This window comes from Phragmites australis, chromosome 5, assembly GCF_958298935.1.
Source record: "Phragmites australis chromosome 5, lpPhrAust1.1, whole genome shotgun sequence".
Classification (NCBI taxonomy): Eukaryota; Viridiplantae; Streptophyta; class Magnoliopsida; order Poales; family Poaceae; genus Phragmites; species Phragmites australis.
Genome location: NC_084925.1, coordinates 43,386,687 through 43,410,019, shown reverse-complemented (window position 1 = coordinate 43,410,019; position 23,333 = coordinate 43,386,687). Strand labels below are relative to the sequence as shown.

General features: G+C 40.9%; 1 protein-coding gene and 1 long non-coding RNA gene across 3 annotated transcripts; one reads left to right on the top strand and one right to left on the bottom strand.

Annotated features, from left to right (window-relative positions):
• Window positions 1–1,025: 1,025 nt before the first annotated feature.
• LOC133917725 (uncharacterized) lies at window positions 1,026–3,854 on the top strand. 2 transcript variants are annotated; one of them, XR_009909716.1, is made up of 5 exons: window positions 1,026–1,119; window positions 1,214–1,341; window positions 1,451–1,532; window positions 1,647–1,758; window positions 1,842–3,854. It is a non-coding gene; the product is annotated as an uncharacterized LOC133917725 (long non-coding RNA). The 2 variants fall into 2 exon arrangements; XR_009909715.1 differs by having other exon boundaries at window positions 1,647–3,854.
• Window positions 3,855–4,987: 1,133 nt separating this feature from the next.
• LOC133919853 (MADS-box transcription factor 22) lies at window positions 4,988–11,846 on the bottom strand. The gene is made up of 8 exons (XM_062364395.1): window positions 11,401–11,846; window positions 9,359–9,437; window positions 8,343–8,404; window positions 8,146–8,245; window positions 8,016–8,057; window positions 6,548–6,589; window positions 6,300–6,454; window positions 4,988–5,285 (listed from the first exon to the last, which is right to left on the bottom strand). Exons 1-8 carry the CDS (start codon window positions 11,580–11,582, stop codon window positions 5,261–5,263), a joined length of 687 nt encoding a protein of 228 aa, XP_062220379.1. The 5' UTR covers window positions 11,583–11,846; the 3' UTR covers window positions 4,988–5,260.
• Window positions 11,847–23,333: the final 11,487 nt, after the last annotated feature.

Here is a 23,333-nt window from a genome sequence, read left to right as displayed (position 1 = left end):
ACTAGGCCTCTGACTTTGTACCTCGCTCTCTTAAATATTTCAATTTCTGCCATATTAAGACCCCCTCCTACAGTTTTTATGTGTATGCTTTATAATAATAAAAAACTTGTTAATATGCACTGCCTTTCATTATAAATACAGGATTCCTTTTACTGTACTTGGTAGATTCCCTTTACTGTAGTTGGTAACGTCTGTTAAAATAGCAACCAGATTTGCCAACTAGCAGGCCCTCCCTCTACCTATTGACCTAGAGTCTTAGAGGATTCTCTGTACTTATAATATTTTGCTTATTTGCTTTATGCTTCTTGAAAGATCCACAAATCTTTTCACTCTGTTTTGTATCATCGCAAAAGCAATTGATAAATGTACATACAGGTTGACATTTTCTATCTACAAATTACCAACTTGCACATCTGCCTAGCAAAGAATTTCTTAACTTTTTGTTCTCCCATATGCCTACTCTACCTTAAAAACTATGACCTTCTATTATTTTCATTGCAAAATATCCTTCCTGTTACCTTAGTTTGTATCATTGTGCATTATTACTAAAAAAATGTATACTACCCAAATTTCTTCTGTTATGCTTTAGTTTATGTACCTTCATCCATTCTATGATTACTTTCTACTCATACCTATTCCTTTCTAGGGTACCAACATGGAGGGATGTATCCCAGAACGATGGCTCCAACAATTTAAACCATTGCTCCAAGAAGGCAATATCTATAATATCAGCTACTTCGAGGTAGCTGCATCCAAAAAGACCTACAAGTGTGTTGATCATTACATTATGGCAAAATTCACTAAAGCTACAAGAGTTATTGAGGTTATACCACAGCCCCAGGAGTTCCCAATCTATGCATATCATCCTGTTCCATATTTTGTTCTAGCGCAACGAATCAACAAACCTGTCCTTTTATCAGGTATACAATCTAACCCATTGTATCATACCTATTTACATTTTCACTTAACTCCTATGTATTACCTCTTGCATATAATCTTTATAAACCTATTCTGCTGCCCAGATTTTATTGAAAAAATTATTGCTATTGGTGATATCGTAACAGTAAACACCAGGAATGGTCCAAGGCTAAAAAGGAACATTCATATCACTGATGGCAGGTGCTAATTCAGATCCTTCTATTATTCATACTATATGCTCACTACATTGTTCCTATTTCCTATAACCTCTCCTAAAAACGCTATCCCATTTCAGCCACCAAGTAGCAATCACTCTCTGCCAAGAGCAAGCTGAGTCCTTTGATGGCGAACAACTGCATGAAACATCAACTACCGCAGCAATTTATGTGCTCTTCGTTGGTATGACTGTTGGGACTTTTTCAGGTGCAATATTATGTTATCATGCATTTTACTTTACTTATTACACATCATGCCTCAAAGCACAGTTCCCACTACTCAAACAATGCTTCATATATAGTTCACATTCCTGCAGGAACTATTGCCCTCCAAGGAATCTCAGCCACAAAATGGTATATCAATATACCAATTCCGGAAATCGCAGCACTACGAACCAGGTTAACCCACCTTTCATATCTCTATCCATCTCACCTGTACTTCCATACTGCATACAAAAGCATAAGCACTACAACACCCATTACCAATCTAATTGCTTCCTATTTACTGCTCAGCCTAGCAAATCATCCTCACCAAATTGAATGGCTTCAAGGAACTGCTGCTCCACAAAACCCTTTGGCTACAACAGTCCATGATCTCACCGAGCTTATTCCAAATGATGCTCTGGTATCACAAGCATTGTTTACTATCTTTCACTCTCTTTTTCTATTCAGCCCTATTCTACTTCATCAATAATATCGATATTCCAGGGTCAGACCTATACTGTGACCACCCTTCTCAAAGATCTGGTTCCTGGAGAGGCCTGGTGGTATATGTCGTGCGGAGCTTGCTGGAAAAAAAACTGAACCCAATGCTGATTCTTACTAATGTCCCAGGTGTTCCAGCAAAGAGACCGAGCCACGGTATGTACCATTTCCACAATACTTTGCGTACCTTCACCATACAAAATCACTCCTATTATTTTCTACTTACATACATCCCTCTACGATTTATGTTGCAGGTACAGAATTACATACTTTGGCACCGACCCATCTACAGCCCAAGAATCTAATTCACAACTTGCACGGTTTATATTCTTTGGCAAAATAGGGCACCAACTAATTGGGAAACCTCCCACAGTCCTAATTGCAACAGGAAAAGGGGACCCGGCTTATGTCCCCCCGGAGATAACAAACCATATTGGCAAAACTTATACCATGACTGTGCAAATGACAACAGGCTCCCTCCAAAGCATCCACCCAACATTTCAGGTCCAGGCCCTTGCTGTTTATGCAAACTTATCAGGGAGGCTCCTCACTCCTACAACACCCAGTGCAATACCTTCTGCACAAACCAATGTGCCTACCACCCACATACCTACCAGCTCCACATTGGATCATCAAGGCAGTTCTATAACATCTTTGAATACACGAGACACTCCTATGTCTCCTGATAAGGTTAATTTTACACTCTCCTATCTATTTTGCGTTCCTTAGTCTACTATCATAGCTCTTACAGTTTTACATCCACTTTGCTGCTTGTACAACAGCTACTGGTATCATCAACACCACCACCACAGGAGACACCTACTGACCACACTCCAACCATGGTACCATGCTAATATACATACCCTCTTGCTATAGCCATCCTAACTGCACCTACCAGAAGTTTCAATCCAGTAACATCCTAATTCTCTTGGTTTTTATCATGTTCTACTATCAAATAGCACGGCACCAGCAGTTCTGCATCCCACAAGCGTCACCTCCGAGATCCTGAAAACCTTAATACCAACCTTCCTGCCAACAAAAGGTATTTGTTGATTCACCTCACTGTCTCTAATCTACAGTCATTAACCCACCACCCCAGCAATACTATCTTTTATCATAACCTGTATGAACCATTACAGCGCTCCAACCAACACACATCCACATCAGGTGTCTAGGAAACTCCACCTATCCACCTCCGACAACGAAAGCTAGGTAATACATCATTCCTCTTACACTAATATACATACTGTCAAAAATTCCCTGCTTTTCGAAACAAAAAACTCATTCTATGATCATAAATAGATTGTTCCTTTCTTAACAAGGAAACTATACCATTCTAACATACACAACTGCTATATGTAGGTTTCCTACCCATTCTGACAACTACCCATCCACTCCAGCATCATCACTCAGCGTGTGCAAATCACCGGCCTTTACCTTATGTACAAGCAAACAACTTATCCACACTATCCAGTCAGCCAAGCCCTAATATACTGTACAACGAATATGTATCTAGGCTTCAAACCACTTAACTACACCTGCATAACTGTATATGATCATCACTGCCACACACAAAAATATGCACATAAGCCTCTTACACTACATATTACCTTCTATGATGTATATTTTTACCTACATGCTCCCCGGATAATGGACCAGATATTGTATCCGTTCCCACCTTTATATTTGATACTCATCCACTTACTTCCACTTAAATATTATGCTACATCTACTTACTTTAGCATGGAACAAATCTACCACCCAGTAAGCTAGCCTTACCATATTGTATTTCGTTCAACCTCAATTGGGATCCTTTACGAGACCGACTATTATAAATCTTCACTAATCATCTGATCTTCTTCAGCAATATTACATTCACATACATTTTTCTCTCTGATTATGATCAAATCAATACAAATTGAACGGACCCCTTCCGGTTGCCTCATTCTTTACTTTCAATTGCAAATTCCGACATCCATCTACCGGCTCGCCACTTGCATCTCACTAAATATACACCTCTTCAGTCTAGTCTAGTATGGATTTGATAAGACTTGAAATTCAACTTAATAATTTTATTTATGATATGAAAAAAAATGATAGATTCACATGACTAAACAATCTTGAAGAGCTCAGACTTGTTGAAACAAATAAATATGCTATTTATAATTTGGTATACTTACTTCTTAAATTGATATTGATCTTACCGGTGACGACAGTAAATGTTAAAAGAGTATTTTCAGTATTAAATCTAGTAAAAAATAAATTAAAAAAATAGTATGAGCGATGAGTTATTGAACGATGGTCATATTTATTAAGCGTGATATTTTTTACAAGATAAGTGAGAATAATATAATCGAGAGTTTCATGATCACGAGAAAGCATAGAGTTCTAGAGTACGTATTTAGAGTACATATTGTAATCTTATATGTATTATTCTATGTAAGATTTTATTTTATATTTAAACTATTTATTATAAATTTCAAATTTATTTGTTGAATTTACTATGTTAAGAATTTTTAATATTATTATATTATACTTTTAGTAAATTTTATATTTGTATATTAAATTTGAAATTTTTCATCAGGCACACCTAATTCCGCCACTAGTTGTTGCTTCCTAGGTAAAATTATTAGCAAGAGTAACGCAGTTGATGAATTCATTTTCAAATGAGCACACATAAAATTAAGGAATTGCCGTCACATACAGCATGTTTGAGGCACAGCAATCTTGGCATCTTGCTTCGTAATACTTTAATTATCACTCTTAGGCCGTGTTTGTTTGAGCTTCTGCTTTTGAGCTTCTCTGAAAAGTAGTGCTTTTGGCTTTTCTGAAAAGCTGCTTTTGGAAATAGGTTGTTAGCTTCTATAATAAATTTTTGGCTTCTCAGCACATAGCTTCTCAGAGAAGCACATCTCAACGAGCTTCTCAGCTTTAGTTCATTTTCCTCAGAAACAGGCTTCTGGCTTCTCCAGAAGCCACTTCTCCAGAACCTCATTTGTTCTGGCTTCTGGCTTCTGCCAGTAGCAGAAGCAGTTTTAGAAGCAGCAAACAAACACAGCCTTAGTAAGATATATAGCAGCACTCAGGACAATAACGCGTCATCATACGGCGCTATTCCTGTTGTTTTCAGTCATAAAACAATAGGAACGTACCAAGTCATAGATCTACTTATGATAGCAAAAGTACACTACAGATTGCTCGAACGGTACGTAGCAAGAGCGACAAGAAGAAAAAGTACATGGATATAAAAACTTAGTTACCATCCTTGCAAACGGTACAAGCGGAACATCGCACATGAAGCCATAAGGATGACAAATCAGGTTAACTGATCTCGCTTCTAATGCAAGATTATTGCAGTCTGGGTTTGTCCATAACACAAATAGCCTACCCGCTGGGGCCGCAACTCGGGCGCTTTTATCTTGTTACTTCCATGCAACACAAGGCAACCTACACGATGGAGAATTACCGTAAATCTACAGTAAAATTTAAAAGCCAAACACTGGTGAAGATAGTACGAGACATAAAATCTCAGTTGATCAGGTAAGTACAACACCGATAACTGTGTTGAAACTGATAGAAAACATAGAATTCAGTCGGTCCTGTAAGCATCGTCATTGAGCACGCCTGTTAGTTTACCTTTCTATCTAAAACATATATGTACCTTACTGCTAATTTAAAGATTTACTGATGTTGGGGCCTCAGAAATGTGTCTAATGGATGAACTAAAAAATACAGGAAAAGGAAAAGAAATATCGGACGATTTGCATAGAAGACAGGTACATCTAGTTCCATTGATATGACTCCAAACCTAAACCTATTCCGGTAAACCCAGAAACGAATAATGCTGTTTGCATCACAAGCATTCGTCAGTACAAATCTAAGCCAACACTTTACAAGGTGAGACCAACCATAGAAGTAATAAGGATAGTCCAACAATGCTCTTTAGTTTATTAGAAGGCAAATATTGCTCCTGGACATTGTGACTTCACGGTTTTAGCTCCTGGACACTAAAATAGACGATATGTCGGAGGGAGGGAATGGAGAGATGTGGTTTGGGCAGTAGTGCGCCGGCGGGGTGGGTGGCTCAGGCGGAGCAAGAGAAGGGAATTAGAGAGGGAGAAGAAAGGATCTGACCAGTAGGCCCGAGGGCATTTTTTTACCTTTCACTCCGTTTGTCTCTAGCCGAAAATAATTATTTTAATGGGAGCAGTGTCCACCAGCAAATTACCACTGTTTGACGGTGTCTTCCCCCAAACATTGATTATTTCAGTGTCTTAAAACCGTAAAGTCGCAATGTCTAGGAGCAAAATTTGCCTTGTTAGAATGGATTCAACAAAAGAGCTTGGTTCTCTCATATCTTAACCAAAATCCGAATCTAAGAAGCATGTAAAACCAAACAATTAAATGATCCACATTCAGCGAAACTTAGTGTGTATAAAAACAAAGGTATTCGAAACTCACCCTAATTTCAGGGATACATCCGAACCATCATCATTATCCTGTGAGCTTCCAGAGTGCAATGCAGTCATCCCAGATTCAGAGGACTGCCCATCTTCAGCAATAACGTTTTCAGTCTCAGCAACAGCTTGCTTGTCAGCTGGTGGTATCTGGAATATCTGTATCAATATATCAAAATGAATTGCAAATATGTATTCGGATGGATCCTTCTGAAAAGAAAGGATGGCTAGCTAAAGAAGTGCAGTTAATACTTGATTCCTCAGTTGCATGTTCTCCTCTGCCAGCTGTGAACTCTGTAGTAAAACATGGAAATAGTGTAACATGAAAATTAGTGTTCAACTGATCACACTTTCTTTATGAGAACAGGAGAGGAATATATATATATATAGTATATATTGATTATTAAATTCATCTCGCTAATCAACTGACAAGGGTACATCAAACGAAGAAGTCGTTATGTTACTAGTAAGTTTTATATGTATTTTTCAAACCAGAGAGTGCGGTATCTGAACATCTTTTAATATCAGAATGAAAACCTCTGTACTCTTAAACAGAGACTAGATATTTCACTTACATAACTGTCCTAACATGAAAGGTAATGTTGTATGTTTCCATTGAAGTCGCAACAAGTGATTGAATGCAGCAACTGTGGTTTGCGACCAAGTTTTTTCTTTAATAAAAAAGGGCATGTCATCCCTACAATCTCCTGTTTAGTAAAAATCATTAAGGATTAAGGGAAGATATTTTTAAAAAAAGTATTGTTTGCTCCCATTAGGCTCAATGCACAGCTTTATTAATGTAGTTCCCAAAAGTTAAGAGGAAAGAGTTATCACTACTGCTCCACTTATGTATCTCATGCATCATCATTCCAGCTCTCATGGTTGAACCTCAGTTGTTAAATGACAACCCTCACTCAAACATGTTAACCATACTGAGCCAAGACTATCCCATCACCACCCAACAGCTAACAGAACATCAACTATACGTAAGCTAAACAAACATTATCAACTAATTTTAGCTAAGGTGATAGCTATCTTATTACGAGCTTGACAACAATTAGAATCAGCAGGGTAACTTTACGCAAATAGCCAATATCGGCTTTAGAGGTGGACAAGCATCTAGACTGTTGGTAAATTTAGAGATCCCACATTATATTGATTCTTATTTTATACAAGTGGTTTTCAAGTATTCTAGTCCCAATGTTCAAACTAAAGCCACATGAATGTTCTCCTATATTTGCGGTAACCACACATTAGATCAACTATTTACACCTGATGTTATTATGAATGGTCATACACAGGGATTAAAATTTAACCGAAATTTCGGAGGGGGACGAAATATCTAATTCCGAAATTTTCTTTCACTGACATGTGGGACTCACGGAACAAAGGACGAAAAATGGCCGACAATTCGCAAATTTCAGTTTTTTCGCCGGTGAAAAAAAATTCTTAAAAGAAATTGAAATCCCTGGTCGTACATATTGCTATCACAAAAATATTGTTATATTTAGGTTTCTTAAAACATGAGAAGTGTGGTAGATGTAACAAACCAAAGCTTAAAGCATCTAGTAGTTCAATAAAGAAAAAGAAGATTCCACTGAGACAGTTACAAGTTTGATCGAGTTTCTGTTACTTGACCAAACAAATGGCCTTCACCTACAGAAACAAGTAGGAATATATTATCTTGCAACAAGTCATCAATCCATTAACTGTTCCTTACCTTTCGTTGGAGTTCATTAATCTGTTCCAAGAATTGTTGATCCTGCGATCATATATCCTATCAAACAGTTGCTCATACCAAGCTTGACTTGAAGGCAACTATGAAATAGTATCGCGTGCAATCAACATACCTTTGTTTGAAGCACCCTATGCAGACCAGCTTCCAGGTTCTTCTCCAACTGCTGGAGTTCTTCAACACTCAATCCCTCAAGCTCCTCACCTCTCATCTGCCTATAAAGAAGACATGAAACATCACATAACCATATTCATCGAATCATCGTAAACAAACCTTTCAATGGATCACATAAAAATAAGGACTGCGACATACCTAAGTCGAAGACTTGCATCTGCAAGTTGCTCGTTCAAGTTTGAATATTTGCTATGTTCTAACTGAAAAGGGGAAAGAAAACAGAATTGTCAATATTAGCAACAGAGTAAACATGCCGGCAATGCCACACAAGCAGATCAGAAAGGGAAAAAATAAAACAGGAGCTACAAACAACATTGCAACTGCATGCTTAAGTTTAAAAGTATCTTATCTCTGAAACGTACCATGAGGAACTTCAGAATGAATTAACTGGCCAGATTCGGAAAAATAAAAATATAGAGTTCCCGATAGCGAATGGGCTCCTTTCATTTTGTTCTTTCTGAATAGGTGATTAGTCCATAAACCCCTTAAACTTGTACCGTAATCCATTAAACAAAACTATTATTGTGCTCTACGGTACAACTTAGTATGGAGAGTGTCATTTCTGGTATTCAAAACTTGTACTCGCATGGGACAATACCAAAGCCTCCCCTACTATTTTCCCTTCAAAAAAAAAAACACACAGCCAAACGGCAGAGGGACAAGTATGTTATACCGGGTTTGAGAGTTGAGGGACTAACTATATCTGATATATTCGAGATGAGGGGCCATTTTTAAACCAAGTGAAAAGTTGAGGGACGGAAATAAGATCCCCCCCCCCCCTTCTAACGAGCCATTAATAAAAGGAGGTAAATGATACGTATAGAGTTTTTCATAGCTGCTGAAAAATAAAAACGAGCATCATTTGAGCATGCTGTAAATAGTGACCAACCAGGGATAACAGAAAAAAGAACAAACACAAATTATTTAAAAGTATTGTTTCCAGTCTTTTTAAAAATTGGAACAAAATTCAATGCAATGACCTCAGATAAAAATGCATATTAGCACTTCAACTAGCCAAGGACAATGACATAAAATGTCCCACTTTGAAACATATTCTTATATTGCTTCTGTTGTTTCTTGGGTTTCCAAGTACTATACATAAGCACTGTTAATACTTACTAGCATTACAGTGTGAGAAAATGATGATTACATACGTTCAAGTCAAGCGAAGGCTGGTCTGCTTTCCCCAGGTTCTTAGAATGTGTGTTGTACTTGTCGATGATCTCATTCATACTGTCCAAGCAAAGGCAATGTCAGTACCATAGCATGCTACAACAAATCAAAAAAAATGAAAATTAAACTAAATACTAGTACATCAAGCAGCACATGCCTTCTCATTTTATTTTTAAATGTACTTAAATGGGGACTTATATTCAGCAATAGGTCCTAACTCATTAAGGTAAACTTACAATATAATGCAATTTATATGGATGAGTTCAAACGTTGTTCTTCTAGGTTAAGATATGTCCATACTTAAGTAGTGCTTCTACATTAACATCTGTTGTTAACAAAAATCATATCAGTTCATCATGTTTGTTGCCTTAACCAAACATTATTCAACCAGAAGCCCATAATTGATTTTAACTAAGAATATGGAGGCCCCAATTCAGCAAAACAAAGCACATATCGATATTATCTACATTCATCCAAGAAATTTGAAACACAAGCCTTGATCCATCGTTGTACATAAAATTGCACTACTGTTCTCTCTTTATTTATTTATTCATTTATTTATTTACCACAGTAGGGGTTTCCCCTACTGTTTGCCCCATCAAAAAAACATAAAATGGCACTACTGCTTATCGATGAGGTTTCTATTTGAAGTAAAAGTTGTGATCATAGCATGCACACTTACCAGGCATCAGTAGCAAAGGAAAGCAATTCAAAGTGAAATCAATATCATGATGCTGAAATTGTGCAAACAAAGACTAGGCATATCGTTTGTTTAATTAGGAGAAAAACTTTCATTGTAATGTATAGAAGAACAAAGACAACGAATCTCTCCGTTAAAAAAAGGAACAGATGCATCACCGAGTGGGGGGGGGGGAGGGGGAGAGAGAAACCGCTGCATCTACAAGATTGAGATTCTTTGAAAATAACAACAGGCTTACTAGTCAATCCGGTACATATAAGTTAAGGAACTGCAATGCATCATTTTAGTTGATGTTTGATAAGTAAAGGAGGTATATCAAACATAAACAAGCATGATGCTGCAAGATGCAGGAACATATATACTGTGTTAGAATCCTAGTGTAAACTCTAAAGTTATTCCCAACTATCACATCATACAGTGGCAAATATAACCTGGACAAAATGGAGTATATCATAAACAAGCTTATGGCATAACATCTAGACACTCCATAAATGATCGATTGCTTTGAGAAAGGCTCGCTTTCAGCACACGCCAAAAAGAATGGATGACGAACCATATATGTAAAGAGTAACACATGATTTAACAACAAAAACAAATTTCGTATCAACCAACAGTAGCACATGATTTAACAACAAAAACAAATTTCGTATCAACCAACAGTAGCACATGATTTAACAACAAAAACAAAGCTATGCAAGGCTGACCAATAGGCCATAGTTGCAGCATGGCAGCATCGCACAAAGCACGAGACCGCTCTTTCGATCACTGGGTAATGTAATACCACCACCCACCACATAAAATCACAAAGGACGGCCGTACATAACTAGCAGGCGTGACTTTAACCCTACTACAGACATACCTCGATTCTCTACACACGCATACACACAGCAAATAACAGAAGTTACAGTACTATCAGCAGCGGAGATGCCTCCTCACACTCACACACCCAAACGGGAAAAAGAAAAGTTACATGAGCGAACTACAGTGAACTAAATTAAAAATCCCACATGTCTCCGGAGATTGGCGCACTACGCGCGCGCCCTCGAACCTAACCATAAAACATCGATGAAGCAGGAGTCAGGTTTCTTCCACTGGGAAGAACAGCGACCCCTACCAACGCACCGCATGATTTCCATCGCCGGACAACAAAAATATACGGAGTAGAAGTATCACGCGGTAAATTGTAGCGGGAACCCTAGCCAGGCCGGATCTTACATCCCGAAAAGCGAGGAGGGAGGAGAGGCGGCTAGATCTATCGAAACACGGCGGCGCGCGATGGAAGTGAGGGAGGGGTGGACGGACGCGGAGCGCGCATATACGTACCTGGAGCTGGCGAACTGGGACAGCTTCCCCGTGGAGGAGAAGACGATGAGCGCGACGTCGGCGTCGCACAGCACGGAGAGCTCCTCGGCCTTCTTGAAGAGCCCGCGGCGGCGCTTGGAGAACGTGACCTGCCGCGCCGCCGCGTTCTCTATCCTCTTTATCTCCCGCCGCTCCCGCGCCATCCCTACCGCGCGCTCCGGTCTCCTCTCCCCACCCACTCCACAAACGGAGACCTCGCTCGCCAAACCCCACGGGGCGAGAGGCGGAAGGGCTCGCAGCAGCAAACCAACCGGCGATGGGGGGTGATGTGGGATGCGGAAGGGGAAGAGGTGGGGAGAGGAAAGGGGAGGGGGCGGGTTGGGGTCTCGAGCGATGGGGGCTTGCTCCTATTGGCAGGTCGGCATAAATAAACCGACCCAGCCCCGGCCCACGCAATTACCCATAACCCCCGGGAATAAACAAAGCATAAAAGTGGGCGAGCGAAAAGGGGCGGGGCTACGGGGCCGGCCGGCCCAGTCATTGTTTATGCTCTCGCCACACGGAACCTCGCGGCGGGGCCCACCCACGCAGAGAGCGAGAGGGGGGAGGCTAGTAGGCGAGAGGATCGGAGGTCGCGTAGGGATGGGGCGAATGGGGGGAAGGGTGGAGGTCTGGAGGATTCCTGAAAAGGAAAGGATGGGGAGGGAGGGGTCAGGGGTGGGTGGCTCATGGCCGGCCAGAAACAGTACTGGCTGTAGCAGGCGGCCGCGTGCGCGGTGATGACGGTGCTGGCCTGCCGTGGCCTGCGCGTTGGGGGAAATCAAGGAGGGAGCGGAGGGGTTTGAAGGAAGAGGAGAGATGCTGCGACTGCGCGTGGATCCGATTGGCCGCCCGGCCGCCCGGATTCGCTGTTCCGGCCCCGACCCTGTGGCTCCCCGCGCGGCGCGCCGCGTGTGCGCGGTGGCCTGGCTTCGCGTCCTGGATCTCGTGCTGGTTTGCTTTCGCTAGCCTTTGAGTGCGGTGGTATCTGCTTCTGGTTCTGTGCGTCTCTTCTCTTCTCTTCTTTACTCCCGTCTTTTTCTCTCGGTCTTTTTTCTCTGCTTGCTGATACACACACTCCATTTGATACTTGGTGTCATGCTAATGAGCAAGGTTTTTTGCTTATGATATCCCATTTGATATTTGGTGGCATATCAAACAGTTCTCCTTTATTTTAGCATTAACCTGATTCAACGCCATGTGAATACCTAACAACCACACTAGTTTGGTAAGAAAGAGTGAAACACAAGGGCATATTTAGTTGCTGCGCTTGTGGAAATGTGCAAGCCTAATTGAGCGGCTGAGCAAGCTAGAGAGACGACTGAGGGGTATTTGACTGCTACCCTGAGCACCTCTCTGGCTCAGGCATCCGAAAGTGAGCGTCTAAGACTCACGTCTCAAGCGTGCTCATGCCTGAGTCATCTTCTTTCTTTCTTCCATCGTGCTCTCTCTTGATGACCATCCACTCCGTGTGGCCGTCCTCTTTCCTGGCGACCGTCCTCCCCACAATCTTCCCTACGCAGCTGCCCTCCCCGGCCGGCCACAGTCTTTACCGCGCAGCCACACTCCCTCTCTCCTCACTCCTCAGATCTGCCTCCTCCATCCCACGTCGGTACCTGTCCTCCCCGACTTTGCTTGCCATTGCAGTCATCCGCATCCCGCTAGCCTCACGTGTCTCCCTACCGCCGGTCATCGCCATCGTCCACTTAGTTTGCTCTGCTCGCATAAGAATGCAACCAACATTATCATCAATCCTCAAAATTAATCACCCAAACCATGTATTATCCCCAAATTGATCATTCCATCATGTTGTCTACCTCATAACGTACTCATTTTGGTGGCGAGCCTCGCTGCCGATGAGGTTGCAGGAGCGTTGTTGCCACAAGAGTTGAGAGGCCCAGTGAAAACGACTTTTGGATTTTACGTTGGCTAATTAATGAAGTGTATTCTCAATTTTACGCGTTTATCTGAGGCATCTATCTTCAACCAAACAATAAAGCTAGTTGGTGCCTAATCAGACAAAAAAGATTCGACTCGTTTGAGCACCTATTTTTCTCAGACATGGAGCTAAGGGCAGCAACCAAGCAGGCCCCAAATACACATAACAAAGTGGATTGACAACATAAGTTTTATGTTACTAGGTTTATTATGAAAAAAACTTTTATAATATAGAATTATGTTTTTTATAACATATTGTCAGGAAATCATCAGTGAAAGTGTCACATTAAAAATTGTTATGTCCTAATTAACGAATGCTTCTTTGCACGTTCAAGAAAGAAAAACAGTGTTGATTTCTCGTGTTCTACTCAAATACTCTATTTAGATAGGCTATGGTTTTAAAGCTTCTGGCTAGCTAAGAAAGTTTTCGTGGCTTTTGAATTTTAATTTTTGGTTTTTACAATAAATTTTTAGCTTCTCAAAAAAAAAAGGGCAGAAAAATTCATCTCAGCCTGTTTCTCAGTTTCTAGTTCATTTCAACCACAATCATTTCCTCAACGAAAACGAAAAAAACAGCCCTACATAGTTTTCGGTTTTTTTAAGAAAAAATACTATCCAAACAGGACCAAAATTTCCAATGGTGAAAAGAGAAGCAGCATAGAGATATGACCAATAGTAGGATGATCTCCTTTCAGTGTACATTCATAGCATCTTTCTTCGTGGCTAGAACTACCTCCTGTTCCAACGAGATGGAGGCGACTTCTCTAGAGCGTTCTAGAACAAGTCACAAAAGAATCAGTTCCAAATAATCTATTTCCAAGTAGGCACCTAGAGATCTCAAAACGGGGCGACAGTATACTGATTGGGGCAAGCCCATAAAAAATTGAACACTAGCTGAATACCGTTTAAAGAACACATTAGCTAAAACATAACCAATTCAAAAGCTAAAATCACATATAAAAACATAGTAGTCCAAGCCTGCACTTCCCATCACTCAACTGGCTTGAGAATAGTCATCAATTATTTATTTTGGCATGCCCTGCTTCATTTAGGCATTACCGTTGGATGTTTGACAAAGAAAATGGTACCAGATCCTTGTTTGTCGCAGCTTCTATTCAGCTCCCTAAAGAAAAAGCTGAAGTGTTGTCAAACCGCAATATCACGAATTAGATTACGAGTAAGGCCATCTTCAGCAGAGGTGCTATTTTTCAGTTCCGGCTGGTACATTGTTGTGCGGGGGGCACTGGGGCACTGTAGCAATACTGTTCATAGAGGCTAGCAGTGGGGCCGAACGAAGAAACCAATGTCTGTACTGTAGCTGTACTGTTCATAGAGACCGACAGCGGGTTCAGAGGGAGAAAAAGAAAATTAGAAGGTAGAAAATAGAGTAGTTGTTGGAGATGAAAAAATAAATAATGTTGTAATAGTGATAGAGAATACTGTAATAGTATTTTTAAAAATAAAAATTTGAAATAACTGCTAAAGATGATCTAAACATAAGCTGATACTGAACAAAGAAGCAAAAGCTTCATTCTACCAGGTTCTGCCATAGGCTGAATTGTACACCGGTATAAAACTGTGCAAAGAGCCCAGGTATCGTTCTCCAAACTAGAAGATCATTAAAATCGCAGAACGAAAAAATAAGAGCCACGCACGTCCAATCACGGTGCCTAATGTCCGATGAGTAATCAAACCAGCCGGTGTACTGATTTCTGAAACGTCCAATCATGCTGATGTTTAATCTCATATCATCCGGCTGCTCGACGTAGCCCAAATGCACAGTATGCAGCATCAGTAGTCTCCTTTATATGTTGAGCTTTTGGCATTAGCCAAAAAATATCCCACCCTACCTGGGATCCGGTTCCTCCCACTATAGCGAAACAGTGTTTTTATGTAGCGGTGGTACTCTAATAATAGAACAATCCGTCAGCTATTGCAGCGCTTTTTTACTGTTTACGGGACTGTATCATTAAATCTGGTCTGTTCACTTAAATCAACTATTCGCAGCTTAGTTAAAATCACTGAGTTAAGTCATTTCCATCGGAGGAGTCCTTTGCGGTGCACTGTTCGCGTACTGTAGTAACTCCAGCATCCTGTGCTACAGTGTTGCTACAGTACTGCGTATGGAGAAAACGGTTCTGCAAATCTGCAGAGCTACTGTAGCACCCGTAACACTGTAGCAGTGGTGTAGCACAATGCTCGCATAGACTTACGTTGTACCGGGAAAGGCAACATCGTATGTACTGTAGCATCTGTAGCTGTACTGTTTACATAGGCTGACAGCGGGTTCGGAGGGAGAAAAGAGAGTAGAAGTTAGAAAATAAGGTAGTTACTGGAGATGAAAAATAAAAAATATTATAATAGTGATAGATGGTGCTGTAATAGTATTTTTTATGATGAAAATTTGAGTTACTTGCTAGAGATGATCGTAGAAGAATGAAATCAGAAGCATTTCTTTCTAACGTTATCTGGGGCCCGCGTGCGCGCACGCAAAGCGTCCCCGTCCACAGTCCACACGCTCTTTGCACGGTGGGCTAGTTTAGTCCTCGCTGGTCAAACCCGCAACAGTCCAGTGTCCTGCCGCGGCGCAGGCTTTCTCTCGACTCGACATGGTGGACTCGTACGGCCGGACGACCTCCGGCAGGGGAACCACCGAGTTACCTCTTCACTTCTCCGTTTAACTCGTACCGTCATCCGGCAGAATCTCGAATTATAAGGCCTTCCACAGCGTGGTTCTTGGAGTGAGGCTTCAAGTGGAGATATCCTGGTTTAGAAACCGGTGCACACACTTCGGTCAGCGATATCCACGCTAAAAAAGCTAGACCGGTGCAACTAGGTGCATTGGTTCCAATAGATTAAAAATCATTTATTTGCTAGTTAATAAGATGTATGAGAGAAATCGGTTTGGTCGAAGACGGTTGCAGGAGACGAAGCGATATTTTATTTTCACACGGGGCCTACATTTATAGTAGTATCGAAGTCTAATATTATAAGAAAAAATTACGTCAAGCTTTACGTGATGTGACAAACATGTTTTTTCAAGCTCCATTCACGTTGTGGAGGGCCTAAACTGCTTTAAGAAAACAGGAAAGCTCTAAACTGAATATTATACGAGAAAGATTGTCGCGATCCTTTTTTGGATGATGAAGGTCACCAGGTGGACACGGAAGGATTCTCTGCTAGCCTTGGGCTTCCCCGGGGTGAACATCGACGGCACGTTTGGAGCATACTCCTGTGGAACTTCAATTTGCGTCGCATGACTTTGGCCTACATTCGTAAGAAAAAAGGTCTTTCGACGTTTCAGAGGTTTCTGCAAAATTCTCCTGCCACCAAGGAGAAGAGCTCTTTTGGTAGCATTGGATTCCACTGTTTCACGAAGTAGCATGAACAGTACGCACCCTAGAGTCTAGACCATAGGCTATCCACAAGTAGAAACACTAGGCCTCGCGGCCTGAAAGGCTACGAGCACTTGGCAAGTGCGTAACCTTCCGGCCCAGATCTTTCACGCAGCCATTACGGCGAGGCGTACGCCCGGACGACGACGAGCGTAGGAGTACTACGTACAAGGCTGCCGAGCCGTCCAACCCTGAATCCTTGATGCGGGCGCGGTGATCCACACACTTCCCACAGGGCTCACGGCGACGTAGAGTACCACGGCACGCACGCCCACCCCACGGGCAGAGCAGTGATCCACGGCGCGAGCGGCGAACTCGCGATTGGGTGGGTGAGGGTGACAGGGCGATGAGTGACCCTCGTACGTGCCAAAACGCATCAGCGGGTCAGGGCGTGTCAGGGGGCACTGCTAGATCTGCTACTTGCGTCCTGTACTCCTGTTCCGGGGCGCCTTTCTTGGAGCAAAAAGACAGGGGGGCTTTCAAGGAGACAGGAGTCACAGGAGGGGGGGCGGGGCTCGGATCTCCTGTGGCACCGCCGAGCAGAGCTACAGACGCTGCTGCACGCGTTCTGTGCCGATGTAATGGCGTTCAGGACATGGATTTTTCTCCCTCTCTGGGGCGTTCTGTAGCACGAAACTGTGCTTCTACAACGTTCAAGATTTGCATGTCCCTCGTTAGCTTCACCGGTTCACGGCACCTGAGGGGAGTATCTGGACTAGTGACTACCGGCGTAGGCAAATGGGCTCCGCCGCCGGAGCATAGCATAGCGATGTCCAAGGCTCCTAGTGGTACGACAGATGCTCGTCCTATGAGTCATGACAGAGGTTTTATTTCATCACAGTCCAATGACTTTCTGAAAACTAGTCGAATTCTATATATCTTTGGATTTGGATTTTCCTCATGAAAACAACTATAAGTTCTGCATCTCGGATTTGTTTCATGATTCGTGCCAGGGGCGGAACCATGATTACAGGGGGTGGAGGGTGGAGATAAACTACAGAACGTAATTTCACATACCAAACGTTTTAACAAAATTCTCCGTAATTCAAAGGGTTGTAATAGAATTTTTTATCATAGTGGGGCTATGGCTCCTGCCAGCTCCCCTTGTTCCACCATTGTTTTGTGCTCTTGAGTGTCGTCCGCAACTCTAACATTGGATTATCGTTGACGGTGCGCAATAGGCTAGTGAAATGGAGCGGAGATTTGGTGGCAGTGAGGTTGAAAGGCCATGCCAACCGTGAATCTGTTACACTATATGAGCTTGTTCTATTATATTTAATAATATTTTTTAATAGATCTTAAGGGGCTAATAAGTGAAGTGAAGTGTAATTTTAGTCTCACTTTGCTAGTGGAGTTAGAAAGACACTAATTTAGAAGGAGTTATGTCATTCATCATAATAGCTCATGTGGATACGAGAACTAGAAAAACATGTGTGTGCTCATCTTGTCGGGGTTGAGATGAAGGGCACACAACATCTACGTGAATGATTCGTGAAATCAGATTCAGTAGCTTGCGAAGATATGTCTCTTTTTGCAGTTTTTATTCTTTTGCTACGTGAAAAAAATAGTCAACACGATTATGAGGTACGAAAATCATGTTAGTTAAGAGTTTGATCATGGCACATCTCAACCACACGGTTTTCTCTATATATATCTACTGGTTGTCACCACAAAAGATATACACACGCGAGTTAGGATTTTTGCCTCTTTTTTGTTGCGCCATCACAGGTAGACTACTTCATCCCGCCGCGTTGGTGTGCACCGATGATTGGGACAGCAAGTCTCTGGAGTCCAAGGTTCTTGAGATCTTGCACCAAGAGATGATGGATAAGGTTTTTTATAAGCGCTTAGCGTGACTGCTCATGATATGTGTCATCTACATCCTCTTCATTATTGTCTGCTACATCGTCATCATGAGTGCATCTACATCTCTTGCTGTCAATCGGTACATTCATTGTGATCAAGTCTCTTATTCCCTCGTGTCTATCATGCTTAGTAGTAAGTTGTTTTTGTCATCAAGTATATTAGATATATGTGTGTGTGTATCCTATAATATACATGTCTAGAATATAATTCCTCTATATGATTATCCTAGTTTATCAGTTTGTGTTAGTGATCTATCTAAGGATTAAATTAAACCTAAAAGTATTTTATATCCAACAATTCAAAAACCTTATTTTAGTCACTTTTGTTTAACGATGAATGGTTTTATCGATGCACTGAGGCCGAGAAAATTTACCTGTGTGCACTTTTAAGAGATGACAGGTGAAAGCCACTTTGTGACTTACTGCTATGAATGTCTACCTGGGTTTACATCTCGCAAACCTAAAGGAACCCTTACTCTTGAACAAGAAAAGACGTTCGAGAATACCAACACACTCTTTATAGCATGCATTCTTAATATTTTTGCTAACCGTCTTTGTGATGCGTATATGCACATAAAAGATACAAATAAGATGTGAGATGCACTGAATACTAAATTCGCTGCATCATACGCAGACATTGAACTATATGCTACAGAGTAGTATCATAACTACAAGATAACTTATAACTATTCTATGGTTAAGTAGGCTCATGAGATACAATACATTATAAAGAAATCCAAACTCCTTAAATGTCATTACTAGATAGGTTTGTGGCTAGAGACATCATTGCCAAAATTACTACTTCGTTGAGGAACTTTGCCATTGCTCTAAAACATAAAAGACAAAAAAAAATATCTACTAAGAGTTCAATTGTGTCTCTTGATGTTACGGAGAAAACTCGGACTAAGGATGTGCATGCAGGAGGGGGCGGGGAACAGTCTAGCACCAATATGGTATAACAATTCTCTCATAGCAAGTTAAAGGAAAAAAACATGAAGGCCAAACAAACCACCAACTTCAAGAAGAATAAGGTGAACACAGATGATAAACATTGCTTTGTGTGTGGTGAGCTTGGATATTAGGCAAGAAATGTACAAACCGCAAAGTAAGAAGGGATAATCAATGATAGATCCCAAAGGTTGTCAATGTGACTATTGGTGACACTAGAGATGAAACTACATAGTATGGTAATTTACCTACTGTTATTTTAGCAAGTCAGTCTACTAATTGGTGGATTGATATGGGGGTTATTATACATGTGTGTGCTGATATTTTAGTGTTCTCTTTTTACCAGGTCGCTCAAGATTCTTTCATCCTATTAGGGAATATGTCATATGCTTCTGTATATAGTATTGACACGATAGATCTGAAGTTTACTTAAAAAAGATCGTATAGTTAATGATAAAGCAGGTGGAGAAGGACGATGGACGTGAAGATGAACTAATGTTGTCGCCCTTGGAACTGGATGTCACATCAAAAGACAATTGTCGAAGAGTAGCATCAACGCGGATGATACGACATATGAAGGTGAGCGGAGGGTTTATGAGAGCTGCAAGGTTTACTAGGCCTCAACATATGAGTGTTTGGTGACCAACATCAAGAGCTCCGGGTGCATTATCAAGTGCAAATGCTACGAATATTGGAAATCGTGTAAATATGTTGAAAAACATGTCTAGAAGTTTTCAAGAAAATTGAAACTTTGCACAACTCTAGGTGACAATATTGAAAGAGCATCTAGCCCTTATATGTGATTTTGGTAATAAATGACAATATATGTAGACTAACAATGTTGTTGAGTTTGTTAGTAAGTTGTTCCATAGGTGATGCATGGAGAAGACATATGCATCAAGATGAATGAGCTCTTAGTGATGCTCATAAGAAGAAGAAAAAAAGCTCATATATGATTGGCAATAAGCGTGAATGCTAAGTTACTTATGGAGATTAAGTAATTAAATGTGTGACATTGTCAATAGAGTTTTATGGGCTAATCCGTGTGCTTTGTGCTTAAGAGTGAGTTGAGATTAGAACACATAAGAAGACATAACTTGATTTGAAATCCAATATTCAAAGAGTGAAGAACAATATTTAACTCTATATATGATAAAGTGAATTTACTGAAGATGTCAGATACAAAATAATTTTCTATGGCAATACGGTGAAGAGAAAGCAAGACTCTGCTGTGATGTACCATCCGGTGGTGAAGGGTAAGCAAATGATTTGGCGTCGAAGAACCAAAGCGATGGTGAAGAGCGAGTGAAGAGTTTACGCAAATACTGTGCGAGGCCATGTGAAGCTATGAGTGGTTCGCATTAATCACATTAAGAATAAAAAAGAGATGAAGTGAATACAATACAGAAGTTGGTAACCCTCAAGGTTTGAAAGAAAGAAGCGGTACTTGAAGGTATTCAAATGCTTAAATTGGTTCAAACGAGTTTTACATTGGAATTTGAGTATAGGTATATCGCACTATTAAGAGTGATGCAACTCAGAGCTATTTGTTGTGTCTCAGTGCTCAAGAGTTTCTAATCAACCAAAAGTGAGAGTTCGCTTTAGAATTCGGTGCAGAAAATGTGAAAGTGTCCGAATTGGATTTCTAAATGTTCTTAGTTTGATCAAATGTGTTTGGGATCATGAATTTAGTTGAGATGTGTAGCCCTCTGAATAAGCTTTTCGTAGAGTCTAAAACCGTCAAAATTAGACTTCATGCTCAAAAGTTATCGCCGTTTTCAGAGGGGCAGCTGTGTTAAACTCAGATGTTCCGAGTTGACCCGGATAGTCCGGGTTGGCCGGAGTCTCCGGGTTTAGCTCCAATCGGGACGGTCTGTTAGGGCCTAAGTGTTTTATCAGGATGTTTCGAATTGATATGGTACTTCGGGTTGCGGGAGTCTCCGGACTTTACTCCGAGCAGGGGTGCTCGATTAAGGTTTAAATATTTTACCCGGAGGTTCTATGTCGAACCCGGAGTATCTAGGTTAGCCCAGAAAAACCTGTAATGGCTAGTTTTTGGGAAAGTGTATAAGTATCCTATCACCCTCATCTCTTGTTTGCTGCTGTTTGGGCACGAACAAAAATATTCTAGAGTCAAAAGAATTTCTCTGCACTCCATTTTAGTGTGAGATTTGAGAAGAAAAGTGAGTTGGACTGGGAGATTGGAAGATTGAGTGCAATTGAGCTAAACTCTCATCTTGAGCACTCAAGTTCATCGGTAAGAAGTTCACGAAGCCTTTGTTACTCTTGGGGATTTAATTTTCTAGGCGGTTAGGCGTTGCTAGTGAGCATCCAAGGTTGTGGTGTGCCGTAGGAAGTTTATGAAGGTTTCGATTTCACCTCCGGAAGAGAAGAAATCAATAGTGAAAATCTAAGCTCAAGTGTGACCAAGCTTGGAGAGTAAAAGTGTTCAGAGAGACCCGACTCAAGTATGATCAAACCCCTCAATGGAGATGTAGTAATCTCTATAGGAGGTGTTCGAAGTTCGGAAAACAAATCTTGTGTCTCCTCTCTTATATCTCTGTTATTGAGTTCTTGCTTAACATTTATGCATATTATTCAATCTACTTACTTGTGTGAAATTGATTGTAGGTTCTCGTGAATCTACTTGTAATCATCATTTGGAACATACGACTTAATTTAGTTTGAGATAGAATTTCTTAAACGCCCTTTAATTTCAGTTTCGAGTTCATTCTTTGCTGAACCCTAAAGTTCCGAATTTAATCTGTAAGGTCTGGATTCTGTATAATCAGATCTGAACCCGGAGCTTTCAGATTAAACCCAAAACCTTTGGTAAATAGTATTTTCAAGATTTTCAACTAGAGTTTTTTTTTTGCATATTTTTGCTAGTTTTGAATAACCTTTGTCACCATAGGACTGTAATTTTTACACTTATTTTAAGTGATCATACACTAGTTTAACCTAACATATTTAGAAATTTTACTTGTGTAAAATTCATTAGTTTATTTTTCTCTGTAAGTTTAAATCAATGGTAAAAAGGGATCAATTTTTATAAAAACATCTATTCACCTCTCGTCTAAACAATATCATTGTTCTTTCAAATATGTCCTATAACCGTGCAAGAATAACTAAAGTTCAAACTCATCACGTTTGAAAGATATAAAAAAAAGACAAATTTCAGGGGCAATATTGCTACGTGACAAATTTGAACTTGAAAGTTTGCGAGATTGTAGGACATATTGTCACCTAGAGCTGTGCAAAGTTTGAAATGTTTTAGGTATATATTTTTTTAACAATTTTGCTCTATTTCCAATATTTGTGACATTTTCACTGATTGGCTCATGGACAAAAACAAAATGACTGCTTTGATAGACTGCGGCGTGGAATTGTCAAACGCTACAACGACAGGGCTACCATACGATGCTAGTGTATCTTTTCCGCTAGTCCGCCGATCTCATATACTGCTGCTGCTAAGTTAACTCGCAGGCGACAACGCAGCCCCCGGCCCCAACCATATGACAGAGAGCGAGAGCACTGGTATAGGCTTATGCGCGCACACTGTTCTGAGTTCTGACAAAGGCTTCCGAGCGATTGCAGACTGCAGTAGTGAGCAAAGACTGCCGTGAACTTCTTTCTGATCAGAGTCAAAGCCTCAAAGCGCATTCCTTGTTTCGTCCATCTATTGTCCACCCCTCGCAGTATCACTTGATTCACTTGGGCTTGCAGCCTGCAATGCTAATAGCAGTACTCCATTTTTTTTGGGCAATGA